The sequence below is a fragment of the Meleagris gallopavo genome, chromosome 2 (genome assembly GCF_905368555.1).
Source record: "Meleagris gallopavo chromosome 2, MGAL_WU_HG_1.1, whole genome shotgun sequence".
NCBI lineage: Eukaryota > Metazoa > Chordata > Aves > Galliformes > Phasianidae > Meleagris > Meleagris gallopavo.
In genome coordinates, this window is record NC_139405.1 from 44,743,874 (window position 1) to 44,771,506 (window position 27,633).

Consider the following 27,633-nt stretch of genomic DNA (forward strand, 5'->3'; position numbering starts at 1 on the left):
ATGGTCAAAGGTTTGTGCTTTTCTTAGCTGTAAAAGATGTTTATTGCAAAGTAGCAATCCCATTTGGGATTCTTAACAGTTTCCAGGTATGACTTCATTGCAACTCAGCAGGACTTGTTATTAATAGCCCTACAAAATATCACATTACTTATCACCTCTGTTTACCTCCAAAGTTCATCATTTAGTTTTGTGCTTCATAAACCTGAGAGGTCACTGAGTGCTCCTGGGAGAGACATTAACTCAGTGACACCAACCTGCCCAGGGATTCCCTCCAGAAGTACTAGGCAAGCTGCAAAGTGGTTTCATTTTACTAGAAAAGAGGAACAATAAAACTTGTTTTCAGAACATTCACCAGTAGAAATATGCTTTAAATGGCCGAAGCCTTTGCCGACAGATGTTTTTGTCCAAATTCACACTTCTGATGCTCAGATGCAGTGCCCTGAATCTCTTCCAGTTCTCCATCATTACTTACATTACTTAACACAAGCTAATTGTTTACAGGGGAAGCAAATGGAGAATATCATGAAAGCACCTTATGTAACTGCAGTTATGAAAACATGAAAGAAATCATCCCACGCAGTAAAAGAGATTGAAGATGCCTCCATCTCCTAAACACACATACGCCCATTAACACTGTCTAATAAATCCACATGAAACAGCTGGAACGTGTTTGACAGATGAGGCTGTAGCTTGGGACAGCCTCTTCCAACTCCTTCCCAGGGGCGCAGGACAGGGAAGGCCCCTGAGGGCCAGTGCTGTGTCCTGGGGACACTCACCGACCTTCAATCCTCTCCTTGCTCCTTGTCATAGAGCAGTCACCTGTGAACCATGGCAAGCTTGGTTTGGGTACCTATAATTAAGAAATGCCAGTTTGTACTTGTGGTGTCTTGTCTGCTTCCTATGTGGGATACAGTGCTATTCTTTAGCTCTTCAGATCCTAATAGAAGTCTGCTCTGTTGTGCCTTCTTGGAGTTGTCTTTTTCCATGACCCCAAAGTAGCAAACAACCTGTTATCTATATTCAGGATAATTCTGATAATAAGGTCCTTCACTCACACACATACAGGAGAGAGAATAACAGGACTTTCATAATAGTTACGCCCTCAGTTAACTTTAAAGCACTGGGAAAAGGAATTATTGTCTACCACGTACTTTACGCTTACAGACTGTCAATAACAAGAAAGGACTGTCTGGGAATATGAAGGTGTGGGCAGCTTTGCATGCAGCAACCATGAGACAGTGGAGTTCAGGGTCTTACATGGAAGAAACAAGGCAATAAGTGGAATTGCAATGCTAGACTTCAGGAGAGCCAACATTGACATCTTCAAGGACCTACCTGGAGATATCCTATGGGTTAGAGCATTGGAAGGTAAGGGGGTCCAAGAGAATTGGTTAATATTCCAGTACCAAAAGTTTGTTTAGAAAAGGCTCTTAAGAAACAAAGGTTGCAATGCATGGCTTGACAATTGACCACATTCTTTAATTATTTGTCTACAGGTTTTAAATAAACACCTCAGCTGTGATGTAAGATCACAGTGAAGGTAAAAGCCGTGAAAAGCAACAGAGTTAGATATTTTAATAAGAAGCAAGAGAGAAAGATGCCAACCCTGGATGACATTTTAGAGCACATCGGAGAATTTGACAAGTTCCAGAAACAAACCTTCTTCGTCCTGTGTTTGCTTTCTGCTGCCTTCACTCCAGTCTATGTGGGCATCGTCTTCTTCGGGTTCACCCCCGAGCACCGCTGCTTCAGTCCTGGCGTGGCAGAGCTGAGCCAGCGCTGTGGCTGGAGCCTGGCAGAGCAGCTGAACCACACCGTTCCCGAGTGGGGCAGCCATGGGGCCGCCTACAGCAGCCGTTGCAGCAGGTATGAGGTGGACTGGAACGCAACGGGTGTCAGCTGCACTGATCCCCTTGGCAGCCTTGTGGGCAACCGGAGTTCTGTCCCACTTGGCCCCTGCCAAGATGGGTGGGTCTACGACTACTCTGGGACCTCCATAGTGACTGAGGTAAGGAACAGTTTGTCCAACAATATCAATCTCACCTGCAGTCCTTAAACTTACCTGGGGTAGAAAGAGGGGTTGAAATAAAATTTTCAGGCTGAATTCTAGTAACATTTGAATTGATATTTTCATAATTGTTTTTAAAAAGAAAAAGGGAGTGCATTCATTGATTTACCAAAGACTCCTCTCCAACTTTTACAAAAGCTACATTTGGCCATGTTCCTGGCTTCTCTCAGCTCCTGCAAACCATATTGCTCAGTCAAGGCTGGGAAAACTCTTCACTACGCAGCAGTGCCGTCTGAAGGCAAAGCACAGCCATAGAAGGCTCCGTGGATGGAGATCCTTGCTCACAGACCCTGCACACAAATTGCCCTGCTGGCCTAGTGGTAACAGTGTGGAACAGTGAGATAATACATGGCTAGGAGTAGTCCTTGGCATCTGAGAAGGAAACCATGCTCCAAGCATCTTCTAAATTTCAAGCAGATATGGGAGAGGAGAAGGGGACATTTCTCTGAGCTTTTTTATTTTTCCATTCAAAGATTCTCTGCCTTCGTCATTCTGTTCTTTGTCATTCTGTTCTTCGTCATTGTGTAATTATTTTCCAGGGCATAACTTCTCTGTAAGGTCTGGAAAATCTGGATGAGATGTATTGCAGATGTTGGCTTTAAGAGATTACATATTTTATTTTTCAGAGTCTGTTTCCTAGTTGTTTTTTTCATTCCACTCTTTTCTATTCCAAGTTGCTTCCTTCCATTATCCCTCCTTGAAAAAACATGGTTTAAGTTGAATGTTCCCATTCTTCCGTGACTGTCTGTGCAGTTTAACCTGGTGTGTGAGGACTCCTGGAAGCTGGACCTCTTTCAGTCATCTGTGAACGTTGGGTTCTTTATTGGCTCCGTGATAATCGGCTACATAGCAGATAGGTATGTAACATGTACAAAGGTGTGAGATGAACTGCTTCTTTCAGTGCTCTGCTTCCTGGATGTCACTGAACAACATTCATGACTCAAAGGGGAAATAAATGTGCCAAAAACTTGTTTCAGAAGGCCCATGTATCTCTTAAAAATGAATGGATCATGGTTCCTAAGCCCTGGCTGCTGTGATCCAGGGATCCATGGAAGTGTCACAGTGTTCACTCTTTCAATGGTTTTGTGTGGAATTTGCATATTTACAAGTGAAGAGGTTTTTTTTTCTTTAACAGTGGCAATCTGCAATATGAGCTCATAGTTTTAAATGAAATTTTATCTTACATACTAATAACTATTTGCCCATCTTGTAATAAATTTGTCTCATGTTAGTTTTAACACTATCCAGATGGCTGTAAATCAGCTTTAAAACATGAATATTTTTCCCAGATAAAGAAAAAGTTACTTCCTAAATCTTGTCTTGTCCCTCTCTCTCTCAGCTGGCTCTGTACACAGCTGGGTATAGATCTCATTATCTCTCACCTCCTCTTTACTATCATAAATGTCAGTGTGACACATATCTGCTCACATTTTTTTTAGGTTACACTCAAAACAAACATGCTTTGTAGCTGACTTTCCTGTGCTTTTTTTTTCCCCACTACAATGATAAGAGAGGCTGAAATTGGAATTTGGAAGGGGTGAAGTTAATAGGGAATGAACGGTCCTACAAAGACTTCCTTCCACAGAGTCAGCCAGCTTTCCAGTGTACTTGAAAGTATTCCATCCTTTTTACATTTCAATAATGCACAACTTATGGAAGTAAAGGAGGAGATACGTAGAAGCCTAGGTGTGATAGGACATAAAACAGCAATGAGCAGATCCCACAGCTACCAGGGGCTCCACTGTTCAAATTACCCTTCAAACACAGAGATGAACTAAGCAATAATGACTAGCAAAAGAATTTCTTGACAACATATGGTTACGTGGTAGAACCAAGGATCACAGTCCCAGAACAAATTATATCTGATATGCTCTTTCTGTTTAAAAACACTAATCAGGCAAATTATAAGACCTGAAAGTTGGATATCATTGCTGTTAAGATAATGCAAGTACATGTCATAACACTGAGTATTTTTCTGCTACTGTACTTACTGACACCCTCTCCCCATTCTCTATGGTCTTAAAGCAGTGCAAGCCTTGAAGAGCAAAGCAAGATCTCGTATCCAGGTGCTTAGGACAAAAACAACTTCAGAAGCCTAAAATTTAGTAGACAGAATGAGAAAAAAAAGGTCTATGAATTATGTGTTTCCTGAATTTGAAACATCTATCCTCTATCAGGAGTGCATATGGAGTGCTGTTTTTTCCATACATTAGGTGCCTGAAATCTGATGTACTTGGAGCAACTCTTGAGAACATTTTAGGTGCTTCAGGGGAGATTTCATCAGCTCATCCCAAATGTGCCTCTCTCAGAGGGATTAGACCGACTCATTCACTTGTCTGGGCTCTGGGCACATTTCCAAGCACTGGTATCTTGGAAAGGGCACTCCTGTTTCCTTAGACAGCAGACAAGGTCAGTGCTAAGATTCAGTGTTTGCACCTCTGTCATTTATTGCCAGGCCTCTAGGAAAAGGCCATCCAGGAGAGGACATCTCTTGTGGTCTGACAAGCCCCTCATGGGCTGGTCTTTGAAACAGTCAAAACATCAGTATGTCAGACTCACTAAAAAGGAAAGTATGAGAGATTTGATCAGCTGCTTATTGTGTAAAACAGAAGACTTTTATTTTGGCTGGCATTTATTATCATGCTGTTTTTGTCAGTGCACACTAACTAATTTAATGGCTTTTATAAATCAAACTTCTAACTGAATATATGTCTCTGTCAGCTAGAGAACAAATGCCTTTCTAGTGCTCAAGTAAGCTTGTTTCTTTTGGAAACATTCTATTTTTGACTGTGTACGGGTGAGTCACAGTGAATGACAAATAACAGGAATGCCCAAAACCCCCTTCTAGAGGAACTTAGCAGACAGAAAGATTAAATGAGAAAACAAGTAAAGATAACAGTAATCAAATACGATCTACATTAAAAAAAAAAAAAAAATTGCAGCTTTGAAAGATAGGATGAAGGGCCTCAGTAGAGCATTTATTGAACACATTTACTAAGTCATTAACCAGAAGTGGTGACCTGATAGTACAGAATGAGGGAGTTCCCTGAGCTTCTCTTGAAATGAAAAATGCTGTAAAGGGAATAGCAGACCCAGACTCCTACTCAGAACAAGTAGAGAAAAGGGGGACAGGGAACATCCTCAGCCTCTTCACACCCTTTGTTCTGCCACCTCACCCTGTGTGTGCAGCATGGTGAGCATGGTGGCAGGGGAGCTTGGCCAAAGCAGGTGATGCTTTCTTTCTGCCCAAGCACCATGTGGACGCTTGGAATCTGTCATCAGCCAGTGCAAATGGGAAAAGCACCAGAGCTCAGGAATAGAACAAAACAACATGGCTCCTACATTCCTCCCGCTTTTCAGGTCCTTTCTGTGGTCCCTCCATTTCCAAACATATCTCAGAAGAGGTATAGTCCCTCTTCCTTCTATTAACTCTTGCTTCTGGATTTGGCCACTATACACCATCAGTCTGACTGACTCTTCAGGCTGCTATGGCAATGGCAGTGCTAAGCAAACATAGTAACAACTTGTACAACTTCCACCTCAGCTCTTCTCCACAAGTCTGTGCCCCACTGGGTGGTAAGCAGATGAGAGGAAAAAACCAGGGAAGTGATTTTGGAAGGAGAGGTCAGCTCCTTAAACACACCACGGGGTAGATGATCAAAAACTTATTCAGATCAGAACTTGGGGTACTAATAAAACTTTACATTCCTTGTACCTGAGAAAACACTTGGAACAAAATCTGAAAGAAGAAAGCAACCTTTGTTTCATAGAATCATAGAATGGCTTGGGTTGGAAGGAACCTCAACGATCATCAAGTTTCAACCCCCCTGCCACATATAACCTGTATGGAAGTCGGAGGCCCTGCATGGGTTTGTTTCAATGGGTTACTCATGAGGAATCTTTTTGCCATTCAGCTAGGGTTTTGTGCAGCTGCAAGCTGAGCCTTTTTTCATCTTTTTTTCTTATTCTTTCCCTCTACAGGTTTGGCCGCAAGCTCTGCCTCTTGATCACAGTCCTCATCAATTCTGTCTCAGGGGTTCTCGTGGCCTTCGCACCCAGCTACATGTGGACAGTGATCTTTCGGTTGATCCAGGGGCTGGTCAGCAAGGGGGGCTGGCTGACAGGCTACGTCCTGAGTTACGGCACCTTGCAGTTCCTCTCACCGGGCAGGACCCCTGGGTTAGCAGCAGGGCTGGCCACTGCTGGTGTCCTCTGGTGTTTGGGGATCTGTGGAGGCAGGGACAGCGTGCTATTTACTGCCCAACTGCATTTTGTTGCTTTAAACCGCCTATGAGTCAAGCTGTGTTTTCTTTTGTGAGCTGCCTGTCTGAGGGTTTGCAGGCCTACAGACTTTGTTATCAAATCAACATTTTATTCCTGGAAAACTTGCACCAACTTGTACACATATATAGAATAATTAGAAGGCAGCTCTAGACACTAGGGAGCATTTGTATCTTAAGTGACACGCCAAATGAGAGGACAAAGTCTGGGCACAAGAACTGAAAGTGCTGCAAAGACATCCAATGCTTTTCCAGGAAAGGCAGCAAGCAGCACTGCAGGAGATAACATTTGTGTTTCACAAACCTTGTACTAAAATGGCTTTGCTGTGTCAGGAGCCAGCAGATGCCAGCAGGCTGCTGGTGCTGCAACTAGTACTTGGTTAGGTGGAATGAGAGAGAGAAAGCTGTATTTGCCCTTGTTTTGAGTGAGGCCTGACACTACTGGTAGAGGGGCCAAGTCCCTAGCTGACTGATGGAGACTTCTGCAAAGCTGAGTCATGCCACATGGTCATCCACAGCTGCAGCCACACTGTCAGTTGCCTCTAAGCAGAGCAAACCACATCTTGTAGACAGGCAGAAAAGTGGCACCAGTTGTCTCCTGCACCGAGGCTGCAGCCTGTACCCCAGGCCAGTTCTGCTTCCCCAACTAAACCCATGTCCTCACACGATGCCATAGGGTCCCTGTGCCTCACATAACATTATCTTTGTAGCTGCAGAATTTGTTGGCTTAAGCTTCCGAAGGACAGTGGGCATCATCTACCAACTTGCCTTCACTGTGGGACTCCTCATCCTCACTGCCGTGGCTTATGTGCTCCCACACTGGAGATGGCTTCAGCTTGCTGTCACCCTGCCCAATTTCTTCTTCTTACTCTATCAATGGTAAGTTCCTAAGTTTCCAGTGTCACCACTCCCAGCAACCCTAAATCAACAAAATAATCCAGTGGACTATACCTGAGAGTGCAAGTTTCTTTGAAGAGGTCAGACATAGTGCTACCAGTGGGACTTCCATAACAACATCAGATCAGATCTTGTGTTTTTCTTTCATTTGGTTCTCCCTCCCCAGGAGTTTATTCCAAGACATCAAGGAGCAAGGAACAACCTGTAACATGCACAGTTGCCTTTTCCTGTCCCTTAAGTGTCATGCTTGTATGCACTGCAGGTGTCTGCCCGAGTCGCCCAGGTGGCTAATAACTCAGAAGCAAAATGACAAAGCTACAGAAGTTATTAAGCGCATTGCCAAGAGAAACAAGAAGCAGCTACCTCCCTCTTTCCAGGTGACTGTACTGCATTTGCTAAGTGTATGCAAAGCTCAGGCAAGCAAAGCTACAATATTAGAATTACTGTGGTTTAGATTTGGGAGCAGCTTGATGACCGAAAGCACTGCAGTTCCCTAATGTACAAGTGGCTTTTCTTTGTCTGCCTAGGACTCTAACAGCATGGTTGAGAAAAGAGGCTTGCAAAAATAGCCAAGAGACAAGAGACATTCTTCCTTTAATTAATACCAATCAGCACACAGCAAATTCACCCAATTTCATAACTGAACATTCCAAGACATCCTCATTCATTCTTTAATCTACCACTTCATGTCATGCAACAGCCTCATACATATGGCTGCTCAGACGTGGGAACTGTCTACATACATTTTCATATTTTCTTTCCCCAAAACACTTTGGAGAAGTTATTTTACTTTCATAACTGATAAATCAAAACTAACATCTTCCCATAAACCCAGAGGAAAATATTCCTTGCTTACCATCCTCTCACCTGCTAACTCTAGTCTTTTATCCTTCTCTCACTTGTGATCCCAGAACCTCAAATCTGAAGAAGATGGAGAAAAGCTGAAACCTTCATATCTAGACCTGGTCAGGACACCTCAGATAAGAAAGCACACATTCATTTTGATGTACAGTTGGTAAGGGAATACTTTCGCAACCTACGTGGAGGTGTTGTATTCAATTCCTTAAAATGTCATGGTTGATTTAAGTCTGTTTTGCTCCAGACCAGCTACGAATCTGACTCCTTTACATAAGCTCTCTCTCAAAGAGTTTGATTTCACCTGCCTGTTCTTTACATAGGTTCACAAGCTCCGTCCTCTACCAAGGGCTCATCATGCACATGGGACTAGCTAGTGGGAACATTTACCTGGATTTCCTCTATTCTGCTCTTGTTGAGTTCCCAGCTGCCTTCATCCTCTTGTTAACAATGGATCGCATTGGCCGTCGCTACCCATGGGCTGTGGCAAATGTGATGACGGGTGGTGCCTGCCTTGTTACGGCATTAGTCCCAGACAGTGAGTCACTCAAATCTCCTCAGTCAATGAAATCTCTCCACATCTCTATGTTATTGTTCTGGAGAACTGAAAGTAATCTTTGCAAACCTGGCCCACGTCAGTATTGTGATCCAATGAACGCAAATTCCATAGAAGCCTATGTATGCCCAGTATCACTATTTACGCCAGATAATGAGAGGTTTGAGGAAGGAGGTCAGTTACATTTTCAAAATAGTACCAAATAAGATGGCAAGTCTGCCTGTGCTAGACCACAAGAAATGCCCTGTTAAGTCTTTGATTTTTATGTGGCTTAGAATTTAGATTTGGATGCTCCATTCTGGGTGTTCATCCCCCAAACACCATCTTTCCTGTTTCTAAAAAGTTAAAATGTAGCGACACACACTTAAACACCATCTGGATAGATTGCTTCCTGCAGTGTAGGATGTTGAGCAACCACAGTGAAAGGCACTTGGCTTTTATTCAGCCGAGTATTCTCTACAAGGCCAGAGTCTCAAGGAAGCATGTCCCACGAGAGCCACTGACTGGAACGTCTTTCCTTTCTTTTTATGGAGCATAGTTAGACTAAAACCACAGAAATAATAGTGCCAAACAACTGTCAGTTCACAGCAGAACAAGGACAGAAAACAGAAAGTGTCATGGAAAAAAAATAATAGGAAATAACAACAAAGCATTCAGACAATAGATATTTCACACGCAGCTGGGAATTGCAGGGATACAGAGGGGACTGATGTGCTTTTCCACAGGAGCACTGGGGTGGGAGCCTTCCAACTGCTGCCCACAGCTGCAGTTGCTACCAGCCATGTGCAGCAACAGCAGTCTGCTCAGCTCTAGAGGAGCTCTGCAGCAGTGGTTATCAGCAGCTGTCAGTCTATGAAACACTGCATTCCTCAGTGGAGTAAATGAGGGAGAGAGTCCATGCTGTACATGCGTTAGTAGCTGAAACCACCATCCGAGATCAGACTGGCATCTAAGAGCCCATGGGGCATGCAGCAGTGTCCTGGACTGGCACCCACTGTGGGGCTGGGATATTCATTCATTTGCAGCAGATGCCTCTATCTTCAGGTATGAAAGTGATCACAGAGCATATACCAAGAGAGAGGGGTGACAGGACCAGCTTGTCCCTGCTAGAAAGCCATCAGACGTCTCTGTGCAAAAGTGCAACCAGAAAAGCAGCTGTGAACTGCTAAAAATGGCATTTTTGCATAAGCTTTTGGTTAATACACTGAAATACCCAATTTACTTTGTGTCATCATTTCCTCTCTGTGATGGCCTCAAACTTCTGTTATTTACTTGAATCACAAGACAATCATAAATTATTTGAAGAATGAAAGAGAACATAATCATGCTCAGATCTCATGACAATTCATGAGAGTAAAGATTATCTTTTCTTAAATTAAATCTTTAATGCTGATCTATGTTAGCAGCAGAAAAAAATTGGTTTTGTATTTCAACCTCAATATACACAATGTCTTTCCAGCTCTTTACTGGCTTAAAATGACCGCAGCATGCCTGGGCAGGATGGGAATTACCATGTGCTATGAAATGGTTTGTTTGGTAAATCCTGAGCTGTATCCAACTTCTCTCAGGTAAGTGTACCTCCTTCTGTTAGAGTTAGGCAGCGAGTATCTGTTTATGCACTTGAGGCTATCATAAGGAGTCACCCTTTGGACCTCAGAAATGCCTGTCGTGGAAGAAAAAGACCACCTGGCAAATAGCAGAAATGTCATTTAAAATTGAAAGCCCACCAGTAAGCTATTCTTATCACTATGAGGAGCAGCAGAAAAGATTCCCTGTGAAGAGAAAATACAGCGCTGTTTGTCTAAGCCCAGCACTAAGGCAGGAGTACCTAATGGGATATGTAAGAATTTTTTTCAGATATCCTTCACATATCCCTCTTTCAGGGCAGTTTGGTGAGCCTGGAGTCAAATGCTCATTAACACCTCTGTCCCATGATAGGACCGCCATCATATTCTCCCTCCTCACCTATTTTACATTGCAGTATTCCTCACAGGAGAACGCACAATGTGTGCTTTTCTATGTTCACATTGATAAGGCCTTTCTCAGTTCTTGCCTTGTTGTCTCCACAGCTTGTTCCTCTGCCCATCAGCTGCAACACCCACAGCAGGGTGCTGGCCCCTCTCTTCCACCCTACTCCAGCCATGGGTGGCAGCAGGGGGGTTGCACAGCACTCCCTGCTGTGTGAGGCACTCCTAGGCTGAGCTCCTGACGTGGGCCAATGTCTTTTTCTTCCAGGAACTTAGGGGTGCTGATCTGCTCATCCATGTGTGACATCGGTGGAATCATGACCCCCTTCATTGTGTACAGACTAGCGGAACTCTGGCACGAGCTGCCCTTGGTTCTCTTTGGTAAGAGAGCTAGGATGGGGTTAGCTTGCCTCAGCCTAGATGAGTGATTTTGGTGACCTATTTCCCCACTGTTAAAAAAAATAATGCTTAGAGAAACGAACATATGCATATCAGATCTAGATTAAGTCTCTCCCATCTGGCTGTTGTAAATTGAGCCGAATGCACTCCCTTAGTCCTTTCAACAAAGGGAATCTCATGTTTTGGGAGATGCTCTCTCAAGCTTTTACTTGCTCTTACTGAACCTTCCCATGCTAAAAAGGTCTTGGGGTTCAGTGCTACACATCTGCAATGTAGTCAAGACTACATGGGACTAGAGGTCAGCACAGGCTGGCCTCTCTTCTCCTGCATCTCTTGCATACACCTCAGGGGCCTAATCCCTCAGTGATCCCACTGTCATTTAGAATGGATGCTCCTGCACATATTCATTCTGGCATGCCCAACGGCACCTTCTATCCTGCATGCGGTTGTAACAGGGTCCAAAACTAAGTAGAAGGCAAAATGGGCTGTATAGGCTAATAGTACCCTTTCTTTCACATCCTAATTATAGCCCAAAGCTAGCTATCATCACCCCCATCACATCCCAGCAGAACAAGTAGAGCCAGAATCTATTTCCTTTGCACTGCACGCACAAAGCAAGGGAGCCAGACTGCTTAGGGACCTATGGACCGGGCCGGTATTCCAGGCCTCCTATGCCCCTCAGAGATGTTTGTAATCACTATTCAATCATAAGCTGTGTCTCAGTTAGAATTAACTAGAAATTTGGAATAAGCTGAGGCCTGATCCCTGTGTTGCCTTTGTGAGCCTTGTTCTTGCTTTCTCTCTGCAGCTGGGATTGCTTTTGTTGGTGGTGGCTTGGTCTTGCTCCTTCCTGAGACGAAGGGAAAAACTCTGCCTGAGACCATTGAAGATGCTGAAAACATGCACAGGTATGGTGCTTCAAGCACAGTCCCCACAGATCAGAGCAGCTTTCCTTCATGGCAGCAAAGCCCTCTTGTTCCCATTCATCACCAGAAGTTCAGTTGGGAACCTGACACTTTCTGGCCAGGCCAGGTTCTGAGTGAAACACAGCACACAGGAGAGGAAGAAGTCTCTAGAGGGAAGTTCATACAGGCAAATACATACCCAGAAGTTACTGTAAAAACCACCTAGAATAACAGCTTCAACAGTAGGAAATGACAAAGTTACTAATGCAACTGCTAACATGATTTTCAGACGTCCATGCAGCTGCAGTCAGCCTACAGAAATTCTCCTAATTACTTCTTTTCCTGCTGTTCTCTCAAATAAATTGATGTCATTTCAAAAATTGCCAGTGATGGGAGAGTTGTTAAATTTAGTCTCCAGTGAATTTAAGCACATGGGTTATTTAATGGATAACGTTCTTTGCCACCCAGAGCATCATCTGTCTTTCCCTTTTTCCTTCTGCAGACTAGAAAGAAGCAAGGAAAACACAGTTTATCTTCAAATTCTGACTTCAGAAGCTGTACCCAAGTAAGGCTCTGCTTTTGTTCCAAACCTGCTTCTACTGGGCAGCAGTAGAGGGGCCAGCACAACAGCCCCACCCAGCCACTGAGGAAAAAAACATGCAGACACAGCCCACCCTTCTCCAGCTTGTTCTCTTGCACTGCCACCAGCCACAGCCATGGCAGTTGACTCCATGGATTTCCTATTCAGACTCTCACAGATCATCTTCCAGTGAATTTCTCTATTTGTCTTCTCAGCACTTTCACACTTCCCCAGACATCTGACAGCAGGACACTCATGAAATAATGCTTTCTTCACACTTGCAGCTCATTTCCATATCAAGCAGGAATGTATTCGTACTGCCAACCCACCTCCACACTGCACCTAATTTTACATGATGCTGAGCAAGCTCAGCTCCTACCACCCTATAGCAAGCAAACACCTCTGCAGAACACACTTAGGGAGTCCATGAGTATCCACTAGAACTTCCCACTTAGTTTTCCAGAAAAGGTGGAATAAACCTGGTGAGGGGGAAATCTAGTTCCAGACCAACTTTTAAGCTTTGGCACCCCAGAATTTGATTGGCTATGAGACAAGCTGGAAAATGAAAAGGAAGGGAAGAAGGAGCTGCAGGCATCTGAGCCTTAGGCCATGAGGTCTGAGTGCTACTACCCTATCTTGAGGGATCAGTGATAGGGCAAGAAGAGAAAGCCTCATCACATACCTCCACTGGGAGCAGCACACGCAATAATACAACACAGCGCTCTGTACAATAAAGTCCTGTTGTTTTAATATGCATTGCTTTCCTAATGCTGTAGTTTGGGCTTTTTGCATGGCCAAGCTCTAAAATATCTATGAATAATATGAATTAAGGAAAAGAAGAGGCACAAAGGATCTTGCTTTTTAGGTAGACCTCTATTCATAACATGCTGAAATATAACAACCGTAGTTTGGAAGTCCTCTTCCCTGGCCCTTCAGAATCTCATAAAGTGGTTACATCACATTCAGCAGCTTTTATTTTGATTTGCCTCCTGACTAGTCCCGTTTCGTGGCTCCCCTCACCCTGTTTTCTGTACAATGTTTTTGACAGGTTTCAAATCAGTTTACTACAATAAAAAGAACAATTCTGACAGATTTCTTTGATATGGAGCTGAGACCTCTTGGCAATCACAGCAGAGCAGCTTCATAGACACACCCAATTGCATCTTCACAGCCCCTCAACCAAACTCAAGGCTAAATTGTTCACTGCTGACCCTGCAGTAAATGTTAGTTTTGCAACTGCCTGGGCCAGTGTCATCTGAAGGCCGTGCTCAGCAAGACAAAATACTTCCCTGCCATCAAGGCCCACACAGCAAGACTGAACATTAACTGCTGCTCAAGCCTGGTGAAAGCAAGGGTAAAGTCACCACACTGACAACCAAGTAGTCGTCCTGGAGCAATTGGATACTGCCAGTGAGTCTAGCAGTATTTTTGCTCAGCTGGGTGCTCTGCCTCCATAGATGACCATTAAGCAGCATCAGTATCCTTACCAGAAACCAGTGCTCCAACATTGCTAGGGGCCAGCAAGGCAAAAAACAGCAAAGGAAAACCACAATACCTCATGCCTGTTCTCCCCTGGAATTGCAAGATGTGAAGGTTGCTCAGTGGGGTGGAAAAGGAAAAGCAGAACATGATCAGGAGAGATGAGCAATTATTACAGTGCTACCACAGAAAGCAGAAAGGGGAACAAGGCACAAAGAAAGGCAGACCCCAATTCTGAGACAGCTGCAAATCATGAAAAGTGCTGAACTGTCCCTAACAGATCCAACTTTGCTCCTAATGCTCCCTGAGGCAGAGGACTACTGGACAAGTCTCAGCTCAGAAACTCTACCCTATGTAGTAAGATTAGAGACAAGGTTTGTTCTCATCTCAGTTCTACAACAGAAGTACATCTCTGTTATGTTATGCTGCCCATGCAAGACAAAATAATGAAGTCAGACGTCATGGAGGTTTATAAAGTTCATTTGGAATGGACTCCACAATCCCCAAGTTAAAATCTGCCCCATGTTGAGGTCAACACAGTTTGAGTGAAAATTTTCCAGCCCTAAAACATTTGTATTATAGGGTACAGAGAGGGAACAAGCTATGCAGTAATAGGGACAACCACATCAGAAAACCTCAAACATTCAAATGAAAGAATAGACAGAAAAAATAGTATTCCTATCAGAGGAGACTTTCAAGATGCAATTGTGCAGTATGCTACATAATCTCATATAGGCTCCCTTTTTCAATGAAAGGTTGGACCTGATGATCTCCTGGAGGCTCCTTCCTGCCTGGGTTGTTCTGTGATTCTATGAACAAAGGGAAGCAAGACAGAAGAGAGTATTCATTCTAATTTTATTTTTCATGCTAGTGCTCTAAAGGAGACTGCCCAGAAAGTTGTGCCTTCTTCAATCACGGGCTACTTCTGATGTTTGGACATGGAGATAGATCTTTTTGTCCTTTGGAGTGCTTTGCCTGCAAGAACATCAAAATGTGAGCAGCAACCAGGAAGTAATGCATTCAGCTAACACCTGATTTCAGGTTCATTTGCTCTGCCTCTTCCCCAGAGAAAACAAGCAGTTAATTCTGAAGTCCTTTAGGATTGCTCTGGCTCCTCAGGAGTTACCAGTGCTTCACTTAGCATATAACGTAGCTGTTATTAACACTGCACTTTGTTCCACAAAATCAGCCAATTTCTTAAAGCACAAATTACAGTTATAGTAGGGTTGCAGCCATTTTAAGATACAAGCCAAGTTATTCACAGACAAGTAAAGGCCTATGGTGCTTGTTTTCAGATGCCTAGATGAACACTAAAGCAGAGTCCAAAATCCCCTTGACTAGAGTCTAGGAGCCAGCTAGAAACTTGTTGAAAACATAGGAGGCAGCAAAGTAACAAATGAGCCTCCCCAAGGAGGTCTGCTGTACATTTCGTACAATTTCAAGTGAAACCTGCCAGCCTAACTCACCTGTGAAAGTTTTCAACATCTTCGACGGTTTCAGGCAAAACTCTTCCTTTAGTTTCAGGAAGAAACAACACCAATCCACCCGCAATCAAACCAAAAATAGCTTCAAATCAAAGAAATGCACAAAGAGCTTGTTAGCATATACATCGCTTTCTGCTGGCTCCTGGCAGAAAGGACTTATAAGTAGGGTTTTGGTTGATTGGTTTTGTTTTAAAGAAAATGAACACAAGGCTTTATATGCAAGACCAGCACGCCATCTATAGAGGATCTGGCAGCTACGCGGAAATAGCAAGGAGTCAAGTTCAGTTGTGAGTTACACACTGAGCTAGGTGGGGTAATGAAGACTGGACTGACATCTGTAAAGAGGGAAAAACCCTTTTTATAGCCTGAGCATAAACCAGAAAATGGATGCTATTTACATAACAAGCTTTAGAAAATACATATCCAACATAGTAATTCCTGCACAATGTGTTTAACTTGCTCACTGATAGTTTCATTTACCCACTTTGTACATGTTTTATGTCTATATTTTGAATCTACTAAGCACTCTCCCAAATATAGTGTCAGTTAAGAACTGCATATTGCCATTCAAGACATTTCTCTTGAAACAATGTTCTTCTGATCCAAAGATTCAGAGAACACAGACCTTGACCTGAAATGTTCAGGTCACTAGTTTGCAAGTGCTCATCTTGCATTTATTTACTAATCTCTTTCCAAACAGGTGGAGAAGAGCCAGTTAGAGTGTTAGAAAAGCTGAAGCATAACAACTATGCTTGTACTCCATTAAAAAAAGAGGGGGGAGAAGGGAGAATTCTGACTTTGGCTCTGACCTCTTAAAGCACAGTTCCTCTGACTGAGGAACTACATCTCATAGAAGAGCAACAATTTATCAGATTTAAATACAGCAAAACAAAACCAAAACCCATCTCGTCTCATCAGAATGTTGGAACACTGTTAGCATTTCACCATTTATCCAACTTCATCTCGAGCTTCTTTTAAAATGCAGGGAACAATAATGACACAATGACAACATTACAGATACGAATGCACAGGCAAGTCCCAGGATGCTACAAACTGAAGGTTACAGCACATACAGATGTGAAAGTGCACCTGCTGAATTTGGAGCTACTGTCCCAGCTGCTTTTCCCTCTCTTCGAAATCAGGACCCCATCACTGCACCCCAGGAGCAGCTGGTGAGGAAGTAATGTGGCACTTACTGAAGACTATCAGAGGCAACTCATGCCAGATTTCCACCAGCCTGTAGACGATGAAGGGGACAGCAATTCCACCAACATCACACAAGGCAGAGCAGACCATCACACCAAGGTTTCTGGTTTGACAGCAAAGGAATCACATTAGCAAGCACTGCAAATGGAAGAGGACGGCACAACTCCGACTTTGCACACAGCACGTGGCTTCACAAACCACGAAACACCAAAATAGCGTGCAAAGCTCTAGTTTTCCAAAGGTGGGCACATCCATGAATTACTTAGACTTAAGTACTGTAAGCATAAAAAGCTTAGCAAATAGCAGGAGTGTAGTATACCTGTATTATCTCACAGGTGTGAGAAATTTCCCAAGGTTAAACATAGAAGAAAATCAGGCTCAAAGTGTCTGAGGGAAATGTCCAAGCACAGTAAAACAAAACCATTAGCTTCACCTCTTAAATGACTTAGCACAAGGAGCATCAAATAATGCTTTTATTAATGGTTACATACCAAACAAAATTCCAACTATCTTCTACTATGTTAATTATGGATATAGAAATAAGATTAAGAGTCTCCAGTGAAGAAAGGAGGATTGAGATTGCTCTGGTCAGTTCAGACACCTTCCCTGCACGCAATGGCTAATGGTCACTCAGGGGAAGGAATTTTTGAGAACTTTACTCCCAAGCTTTAGTTAACTGCAGTGCACATAGCTACTTGTGAGCTATGCACATCACAGTCCAATAGGAAAAAAATCCGTTCTTCAGGTCAAGAGCTCAAGTTCACATATTCTCCATAGCAGCAGCCACACTGGACACATCCATTTGCATGTAATTTTGATTCAAATTAAATACAAATCTAGGCAGTATGTGAGACTTCAGATTCATCACCTGCCCTGGTTCTGTCCACTTTTCCCTTTATTTCATCTGCGTGAATTTTCATCTGCTTGAACCACATTGGTTTTCTTCATTAATCAATGTTTTACAGCACTTTTCTTCTACTCTACTTAACGTTCAGCAATAACGATATATGTTTGAAAGTATTTGGGGATTACTTAATTTAGCATAAAACAAAATACACATTGGCTTCAACTATTTGTTTGCTGGCCCAACAGCAAAAGGATACACTTACCTGATGTACGTTGGATATAACTCAGTGTTTACAAAGCAAACCATTTCAAAAGCTATCGTGATTCCCATTCGACCAAGGCAAGCAGCAATTAATTTCAGCCAATGTAGGTCTGCAGGTAAAATGCATTCAATACATTTAAATTATCTCAGTGATTTAGCAGGGATTGGTTAATACCAGTGCTATTTTAGCTAGATCTCTGATCCCCTATCACGTGATGTTTTTAAAGAACTCTCTTGCGTGAATCAGGAAATGAAAACAGTCAACACCACATGAGCTGTGGCACAGCACAAGGGACCCAGACATTTTGAGAGTTGTTATTAGCAGTGCTATAAAATCTGTTCCATTTCACTGAGGAGTAGCTGAGGTCCCTAGGTTTGCTCAACCCAGAGCAGAGGAGGCCTCATGGTGCCCCTGCAGCTCCTTGTAGAGGGAGTGGAGGTGCAACACTGAGCTTTGCTCGCTGTTACAGCAACAGGACCAGAAAGAATGGCACAAAGCTGCATCAGGGGAGGGTCAGTTGGGAGGTTAAGGAAAGTTCTTTAGCAGGAGTAGCAGGGCATAGAACAGACTCCCCAGGACACTGGTCACAGCCCCATGCTGCTGGAGTTCAAGAAGCGTTTGGACAATGTGCTCAAATATACATATGGTTTGAATTTTGTGTGTTTCTGTGTGGAGTCAGGATTTGGACTCTGTGATCCTTGTGGGTCCCTTCCAACTTGGAATATTCTGTGATTCTGTAGTGCAAGGAGCACCCCTGAAGGTTGGGTGGGCAGCACTCACTGGTGGGCATGCATTTGCAGCCCTTCAGGGCTGTAACTCTTCAAAAAGGGAGACAGAATCAGGTGCTGTTTCTAGGAGGAAGTTCAGGGATGGGAAGCCTCACTCAGTTGACTCACCCTCGGGGATCAGGGCTGTTGCAAGGCAGGCAGCCCCAGCCACCAGGTTTGCTGTAGCCCATGGGTAGCGACGGCCAATACGATCAATAGTGACGATAATGATGAAGGCAGCTGGAAACTCAACGAGAGCAGAATAGAGAAAATCCAGATAAATGTTCCCACCCATTAGTCCCATGTGCATGATGAGCCCTTGGTAGAGGATGGAGCTTGTGAACCTAGGCAGAGAAGAATGTCCCAGCTTTGTTAGTCAGAAGCCACAGTCTATCCTGCTGGAGCATTCACAACCAGAGCTTCAAAATGACTCACCAACATTATCTTCTTACCAGTTGTACATCAAAATGAATGTGTTTTTTCTCATCTGCGGTGTCCTGACAAGGTCAATGAGTGAAGGACTCTGCTTCCCACTATCTTCATCTTCGAATTTAATACCCTATGGAAAAGCCAGCACAGTGTTTGTAGGAGCTGAGCACTCAACAAGCCTTGGAGGGACAGGGACAGTCTGAGGCACTATAACCAATCACAACACAAAACAGCCCCAGGGGGGGAGTACTGATCTTTTCTCCCCATACAAAAGGCCATATCTGGGCATAGTTCCCTAAATCTCCCCCAAGGCTTAACATTGGTCCCTTCTAGCATTCTCTAGCTTATTTCGGCAGGAAAACACCGTTTTTTTTTGCTTAGATAGCTATAAGACTTATGCTGTCACACCTCCCTCATTAGTACAATAGTGCTCATTACTTCTCTAACCACAAGACCAGACTTTCCAATATTCAAAGTACAATAAGCTTCCACTGGAAGGAACTGATAGAAGTTACTAGTGGGGCTCTTGTTTTTATGTGTATAAGCAAATACCAAGCTCACCTCAAAATGGGAAGGCATCTTTTTCCGATTTTTTTTAGCTATATCATTGACAATTTTCTTAGCTTTGTCAGTTTTTCCTTGAGATATCAGCCACCTGGGAGACTCTGGAAGGCACCTAGCAACACGAGTTAATGCTGTTATACCAAAATGCAATGTGCATGCAGTGTTCCTCCTACCTACTACACTGAGGAGAGAATATTTTGGTTGAATAAAGACAGTTATAGGTTTTTTGTTTGTTTTATATTTGTTGTTTTTTCTTCTCTCAGGAAGAATACAGCATCCTGCTGCTGAAAGGGAAAGAGCAGCAGCAATGGTTTTAGTCAGATCAGGTTACTAATGAGAAATTGGGGCTGGGCTTTGAGTTAAAGCAGCATCAGCATTTTGCTCAGCCTGTTGACCACCAACTGGTTCCTCACAGGGAGCCACCATTCAGCTTTGCCTTCACAGGACAAGAAAAGAATGAACAAGCTAAAGCTGGCTTACCAATTCACAAGGAAGGAAAAAGGAAAACAAAATCTTTATTAGTCCTAACAACTCAACCCATCTAGATAATTCATAACTCAAAATTTGGAAAATATTACTCATAAGGTAGGAGAGATCCAAAATGCAGATGAACTTGTCACCTTTTGGTTGGATCACAAAAAGCTGTTTTTCCTTGTTTCTTAAAAGAACATATAAACCAACTTGTGAAAACATGTATACATTCAACAAGCTTTCAATTTCCATTTTTCAGTGTAGGCTCCGTATAAGACATTTATTTTCTTTTATGAAATATTTAATACATTATTAGATCACTCTTTCATTTTCAAAGTGTTTTTTTTTTTTTTTTTTTTTTAACAGAAGGCAGGTGTGGCAGCAATGGTTAAGATGCAATGAAACATTGGCTGCTGAGGGATCCTATTTTCCACTCCTTTTTGCTGTGAACCTCCTCTTTACATTAACATGCATCCACATCCAAAAAGCAGTGCCAAATCTCCCTCAGTATCAAATCTTGGAGCAGAGATGCTGCTTTTAAGCTCATGGGCAAAGATGCAACAGAAACAGTCTTACCAGTAGTAGAGGATTAAGAAGCAGCAGGGTAAGGTGACAGTGAGCTGTAGCCACCGCCAGTGAGGGATTGCGTAAGCAATGGCATCGAACACCAGGAGCCCCACTGAGAAGGCTGCCTGGTAGAGGATCCCCACCGTTCTCCTGTACTGCGGACCAACGACTTCCGTCACTGCAGAGACAGAATGACAGCGCCACCAACCCCATGCAGTGCAAAACGCACAGATTTTGCTGCGAAACCGAATGCTAACCTACATTATATCTCCAACCCAGTAACAAGGCATTTTTTTTTATTTTTCCAAGCGCACCTTTTCAGCCAGTATCTCAACCCAAGCATGCAAAAATGCTCATACCACTGGATGGCATACAGATTTCCCCACCCTGAAGGCCTCATGATCCATCTGCATTTTGAACTACGTTATCACCATATAGGCCTAACACATTATGTCTTGCCAACACAGAGCTAAGGTAAAAAAAAAAAAATTCATTTATGAATCCAGTAGCATCATTTCAAGAAAACTTATTAGAGAAAGAACAGAACGTAGTCATTTAGCAACTCAAGGAGCTCCTTGGTTTAGGGATGACAGATTAACTAATATTGCAGAGGCAAAGGATGAGTACAGATAAAGACACCTCAGGCTCCATAAAACTGAGTCAAAAGCAGCTGCAGGGTAGATGAGCCCAGAAGAACAGAATAAGGAAGTTGCTCTGCCCTTGTACTCTTCATTGAGCACTCAGTATCAGTCCTCTGACAGTAGACAAGTTTACAGGGGCTTTGGGGTTGATTCTACATGACCCCTCTCACAAAGAGATTTCAAGGAAAATCCAGGAATGATGAGATGTAATTGAGAGTTTTGGGCATTAGCATTTACATTTCTGCCACCATCACAGTTAATTGTATCACTTGGAGCTTTTTAGTAGGGCTACTTGCCATGCTAATCCAGATATATATAACTCAACTGGGCAGCACTTATACTATTTCATTTGTTTCTTCAGTGATTTCTCGGTGGGGTTTTGTGTCTTTTTTTTTTTTTGACAGGAGTATGAACTCTACAAATGAGCAGCCAATTAAGTCCCACACAGCTCCACCATGCACCAGAAGGTGGAGCTGGTCCTGGCCCTGCTGCCACACAGCTGCCAGCCAACATGCTGAGAGAAACACCAGCACAATATGGATCTTCCCATTGCTTCATAGTGCCCCTGGGTAGCCTTCATTCATCCAAGTGCACAGACACCCAAACAGCTTGCCTTTTCCTCAGCAAGTACATGCTGTTCCTCAGTTATTTTTAGGCTGTATTTTCCCTATCCTCTGCCTGCTTCTTTCATATCCTCTGTCATCACCTTATCTGCAACTGGACTGCAGCAGGGCAGTTGCTGCTGAACCTGGGGCCGCTATTTTTCCCCTGCCAGCACTGACAGGAGGGGGCCCCAGTCTGCAGCAGGGGGCTGACCCACACAAAAAGCCTGCCTTGAGGTAACAGCATTCCTATGCCAACCTTTGATCTTTGAAGGCCACTGCCATTTGGGAGAAAAGAATCTGAAGTAGTCAGAGAGAAAAACCCTTGATGGTTTTCATATGATTTAAAAAAACTTTAGGAGGTGTTTCTTTTAAGAGGTCTTTCGTTCATAGTGTTTGTTTTGTGCTTTTTTTTTTCCCCCCCCCTTCATCTTTTGCAGCCCATCTTACTCCTGTGAGAAGGTTTGGACTCACCAAGGATATAGCCTGCAGTCCAGCAGCCCTTGCTGACCAGCCCTTGCAAGAAGCGAAAGATCACAATCCACAGGTAGCTGGGCACAAATACCAGCAGGATCCCACAGACCACATTTGCAAGAATTGTGGCTAAAAGGCAAAACTTACGGCCAAACCTGGATTAAAAGATATTAAATGTAAAGCAAAACAATATAGTCATGAAAACATAGACAAATACAAACTGTGTATTTTGAGGAAGAAAGAAAAACCACTTTGCTATAGAAGAGGTACACACACTGACTTTTAGTCCATCACTCGCTTATTTGCTTTTGCTTTTCAATTCCCTAAAAGCTTTTAGGTTTCTCAAAGGAAGAAAAACTTCCCAAATAAGAGAGCAACGAAAGACCTACATTTATATATGTTTAGACTGTGCTGTTTTCAAGTTCAGAACAGTTACTTAGTTGTCTATTAAATAAAATATGGTGAAAAATAAGAACAGATTAATTTATGATTCTGATACATCTGCACATACCAGAGTAGCAGATTTATATATTAGAAACTTAATCCTTAAAAAAAAAAAAATCTTATGTATGTCTCTTGCTGTTGATGGGCTGTGGTTGTCATTGAGAGATGCTTGGAGCCTGCTTTGCCAACCATCTCCAGGCAGGAGGATAAGGAGAGAGATAAAATGCCTTCAAATATCAGCATTTGCTTCTTTTCAGCCCCAGCTGCCTGAAAAAGGATGGCTCTGTACAGAATGTTAAAGATGTTGGGACTCATTGATTGCCAGACAGATGCAGCTGGTTTGGAAATCTCTGCATCTACAATTTCAAAGTTTTTCAAAAGGAAGGAAGATTATTTCCAGGCTGTAGCCACACTTAGTATGGAAGATGAAGAAATGACTCCAAACAAGCACCTCCCAGCTTTGTTAACATCCCCAGGACTCCTGCGTGGCCCAGCAGGGAAGTTTGGGCCTGTCATCCACACCAACTCTGCAGGACTTGCACAAATCTTTTCTGTTCTGTACCATTTGTTCTGTTACCAGGGACAGTTTGTTCACTTTAAGGCAAAGTACTCTCTTCTGACCATGACTGAACAGCCAGTGGATGGCCTTACTTTGGAGGGAGCAGAGACGATGCCCATTGCACAACTTCTCTCTGCCTTCAAGTTCAGCCACTAAACACTGATAAGGGAGGCCAGAGGGCTTTGCTGTCACCCCACACATACCTGTCTGCTATGTAGCCAATGTTGACAGAGCCAATAAAGAACCCAGCATTCACAGATGACTGAAAGAGGTCCAGCTTCCAGGAGTCCTCACACACCAGGTTAAACTAAAGGAGCAACCACAGTTAGAACTATAACAGTGGAACTAGGAGCTTGCTCACACCCACAACCTCCTTCACTTCATGTGAAGACATAAACATGTTCCTGGGCCAATGTTCATCTTATTGGCACCCAGGATACTCACTAAGTATCCAAGATCAGAAATAAGATCAAGCTCTTGGGCAGTATAAACTTCTTCCTGATGCTCTACAAGGGCAAACATGAGGCTTTTCTTCTCTCCGTATTTTTTACCTTTGAGCAAAGTGATGTGCTTTACTCTGTGCTACCCTCTCTCTTTTGCTTGGCTAACAGGCAGTACATAAGGAGCTTTAACAGAACCAGTCACAATCAAAAACAAAGTACATTGCTAAAATGCAGCATGACATATCAGATATCCTGTGGTGAAGGAAGTGACCTGAGGGCCTAGCCCTGCACCACCTTTCAAAGAAAAGGGGAAACAGCTTTAGTCTGAGAGGACTGCACAAATCCACACAGGCTGTGAGTTCTCTGGTGCCAGCTAATTTCAAGTGCCATCTGGAACTGGACAATCTCAGGAGATGACAGCGCATCCAGAGCACGCTCACTCAGGTCTTTGCAATAAAGATGCATTTGTTGCAGTACTTCTTAGAATCACTGAATTGTTTAGGTTAGAGTGGACCTTGAAGATCATCTAGTCTCAACTCCCTGCCATGAGCAGGGCTGCCACAGACTAGATCAGGCTGCCCAGGGCCCCATTGAATCTGGAGCCTGAATGCTTTCAGAGATGGGACATCCACAGCTACTCTGAGCAGTGTGCACTAGGGCCTAACCACTCCCTCATTTTAAAGCTTCCCTCTGACATCGCATCTAAATCTCTCCTCTTTTAATTTAAAAATGATTCTCCCTTGTCCTATCACCATCTTCGGGGGATGATGGTGAGATCTTATTGCTCTCTACAACAACATAAAGGGAGGTTGCAGTGAGGTGGGGAATCAGCTTCTTCTTTCACATAACTAGCAATAAGACTAAAGGAAATGGCCTCATGTTGCACCGGAGGAGATTCAGGTGGGACGTTATGAAAAACTTCTCAAATTGAGTGGTCGTGCACTGGCATGAGCTGCCCAGGGAGATGGTGGAGTCACCATCCCTGGAAGTGTTCAAGGAACATTTAGATGCTGTATTAAAGGACAGAGTTCAGCAGGAAAATACTGGTGGCAGGAGAGTGGCTGACTTGGATGATCTTGGAGGTCTTTTCCAACAGTAGAATAAATCTGAAAAGAACTGGTGGCTTATCTCCTCAACTTGATGTCACACAGCCCATACTCTGTGGCAAGAAATGGACTTAGAGCAAACACTGTATCACAGGACTACAGATCACCTGAACACAGAATGGACTTGCCCTTACATTTATGCTAGAAAGTTCCATGAAGGTTTTAAGAGATCACACAAGTCAGTTTTTTACCCACAAAAAATGTAACATGAAATCAAATTTCTCATTCCTGATAACTTATTATGTCGAATACTTTAAAACCTGAAGTAGTTTAAGTAGCTTCAGTATCTTTTTTGTTTACTCTCAGATGTTCTGAGAATGCAAAGTAATTAGCTTTTCTGCTGTTTATTCCTGAATTAAGCTGTAATCGTGAAAGGCACTTTTCCCCACCCACAGTCATTCAATCATATCCAAAACTAAAAAGCAAACTCGAGACTTTCATGTTTGAGTGGGTCACAGAAAGCACATGTAGTTTCTGAAAGGCACCTGCTGAGATCAGCCACTTTTGTTGGAGTATTGCAGGCTCTTGATTTCTCACACAGGTTGTTTACACACTTCCACCAATAGGATTTTGTGTGGGATGGGAGTTTCATTAAAAGAGACTTTATCTACCTGTGGGTTTATTTGCTCCTCAGCTGGAGATACCTTCTGAGCACACCAGCATAATACTTTACAGCAGGGACAGAGCAAAGAGGATTTGCAGAGCATTCAGACTAAGTCCACAAAGAGAGAAGATCCTCTCTTACAGGTAAGTGCCTGTCTCTCTAACAGCTTAGACTACATCAACCAACTCCAGCACCCCTCAGCTTATCAGAAACAATACCACAAAAGAAGACAGACACATGCTTTTACCTCAGTCACTATGGAGGTCCCAGGGTAGTCGTAGACCCACCCATCTTGGCAGGGGCCAAGTGGGACAGAGCTCCGGTTGCCCACAAGGCTGCCAAGGGGGTCAGTGCAGCTGACACCCGTTGCGTTCCAGTCCACCTCATACCTGCTGCAACGGCTGCTGTAGGCGGCCCCATGGCTGCCCCACTCGGGAACGGTGTGGTTCAGCTGCTCTGCCAGGCTCCAGCCACAGCGCTGGCTCAGCTCCGCCACGCCAGGACTGAAGCAGCGGTGCTCGGGGGTGAACCCGAAGAAGACGACGCCCACATAGACTGGAGTGAAGGCAGCAGAAAGCAAACACAGGACGAAGAAGGTTTGTTTCTGGAACCTGTCAAATTCTCCGATGTGCTCTAAAATGTCATCCAGAGTTGGCATTTTGGCATCAAAACCACCTCAAATCCTTATCACTCTGGTCTGCAACACTGACACGTTCAATTGGCAGCAAAGCTATTTAAGTAACAAAACATTTGACCAAAAGTCAAGATTAACTCCATAAATTATTAAACTACATGTTGCAAGATTTTTTTTTAAGGTTTCATTTGAAATCAGACCTTAATTCACCCAGGCAGAATTTGCATTTAACCCCTACTCAGAGCACATGTGTTCCTTACCTCTCACAAAACATAAATAAACAGTGCTGTGGCTGTTCTGTTGTATTTTTTTGTTGTTGATGCTGTTTGTTTGCTGGTTAGCCAATACTAACTTTCAAACATTAGCTATTTGAATTAATCTTTATTGATGACTTCTTCCTAATACAGTGGTTAGAAAGCTATTCTTGCAGAAGGTTAGGAAAAGCACCAGTTCTTCCCATTGTGCATTAGGCCCACAGGAGCCACCCACTGGCCCCCAGAGCATGCACAGCCTAGTGTGAAACCTGCTCTGTGGACCAGCGCTTTGCACACAGCTCTTCCTGTCTTCAGGCAGATCCACTGGAGCCAGATAACCAGACCTTTGCTCCTGCAGCCACCTAAAGAAGCATTACTCCAATGCCAACGCAACATTGCCCACAGCTACTTCCAACCCGTGGCAGATGTCACCTCCCCAGCTGCTGTGCTCCAGCACGGAGACAGTGGGATGGGTGTACAACACTCACCATGCTGTGACAGGAGGTACATCTGCAGACAGTGAGGCCAAGCAAACAGAAATCAAAGCCTGCTTGGAAATTGGGTGAAGTTGGAATCTGTTGGTGAAAGCTGTCGGACTGTTCCTAAAAACACTGCAGCAGCAGGTGAGAGGCCTCCTTCTGAAGGAGCAGCACTGTTGTCACCTAACACACAGTCATTAGCACCTAAGACTTGTTTGTACTCCTCTGGTCCCCAGTATTTTCATACCTCATGTCTGAACAGCATATTATGCTGGAAAAACAGCTTGGTGAAACAAGTCACTCATCTAGCAATGAGCATAACAATTGGTCTACCTATAGTGCTTAAATAGCAAGCAAAAGTCCTGATACCAAACCTGAGTCAGTCAGTGCTGCCAGCTATTTATTACTAGAAAGTCTTACTGTTATACTTCACCTGGGGATGCTTATTCTGAGCAGTACCTGTTCTGTATAAGCTTTATTATGCACAGTCAAAATAAAGCAACTATTTGGTGTTACGTCATATACTAAGCTATTTCATGCAGCAGTTTACAACTCAAACCTTGTGTATTTGAGGAGAAGCAACATTCAACACATACTGAAGCAACACTTTCAGTGATAACTGACAGCATTAAAAACACATTGTCAAGCCTCTCATACCCCCCAAAGTAACCTAACGCTAACTATGAAAAAGACTACTTCTGTTTTAACAATAAGATGAAGCTTTAGACAAATTCTTTTAGAGACTTCTCTGGTAACAGTGCAGGAGAAAAAATATCCTCAGTCTGAGAAAGCCGTAGTAGTGAGACTTAC

The 27,633-nt window shown here is 43.4% G+C and overlaps 2 protein-coding genes across 2 annotated transcripts; one reads left to right on the forward strand and one right to left on the reverse strand.

The window, feature by feature from the left end:
- The first annotated feature begins 1,592 nt into the window (after positions 1 to 1,592).
- On the forward strand, positions 1,593 to 13,583 carry SLC22A2 (solute carrier family 22 member 2). The gene is made up of 11 exons (XM_010707121.4): positions 1,593 to 2,008; positions 2,822 to 2,925; positions 6,050 to 6,204; positions 7,059 to 7,227; positions 7,508 to 7,622; positions 8,157 to 8,260; positions 8,424 to 8,638; positions 10,116 to 10,224; positions 10,892 to 11,004; positions 11,831 to 11,930; positions 12,430 to 13,583. The coding sequence occupies exons 1-11, from the start codon at positions 1,598 to 1,600 to the stop codon at positions 12,494 to 12,496; spliced, it is 1,662 nt and encodes a 553-aa protein (XP_010705423.2). The 5' UTR covers positions 1,593 to 1,597; the 3' UTR covers positions 12,497 to 13,583.
- A 1,244-nt stretch (positions 13,584 to 14,827) lies between these two features.
- LOC100548843 (solute carrier family 22 member 2-like) lies at positions 14,828 to 26,409 on the reverse strand. Its single transcript, XM_003204080.5, has 11 exons — positions 25,704 to 26,409; positions 23,507 to 23,610; positions 22,301 to 22,455; positions 20,593 to 20,761; positions 19,543 to 19,657; positions 19,005 to 19,111; positions 18,682 to 18,896; positions 17,786 to 17,894; positions 16,667 to 16,779; positions 15,453 to 15,552; positions 14,828 to 14,961 (listed from the first exon to the last, which is right to left on the reverse strand). Exons 1-11 carry the CDS (start codon positions 26,112 to 26,114, stop codon positions 14,895 to 14,897), a joined length of 1,665 nt encoding a protein of 554 aa, XP_003204128.2. The 5' UTR covers positions 26,115 to 26,409; the 3' UTR covers positions 14,828 to 14,894.
- Between the last annotated feature and the right edge of the window lie 1,224 nt (positions 26,410 to 27,633).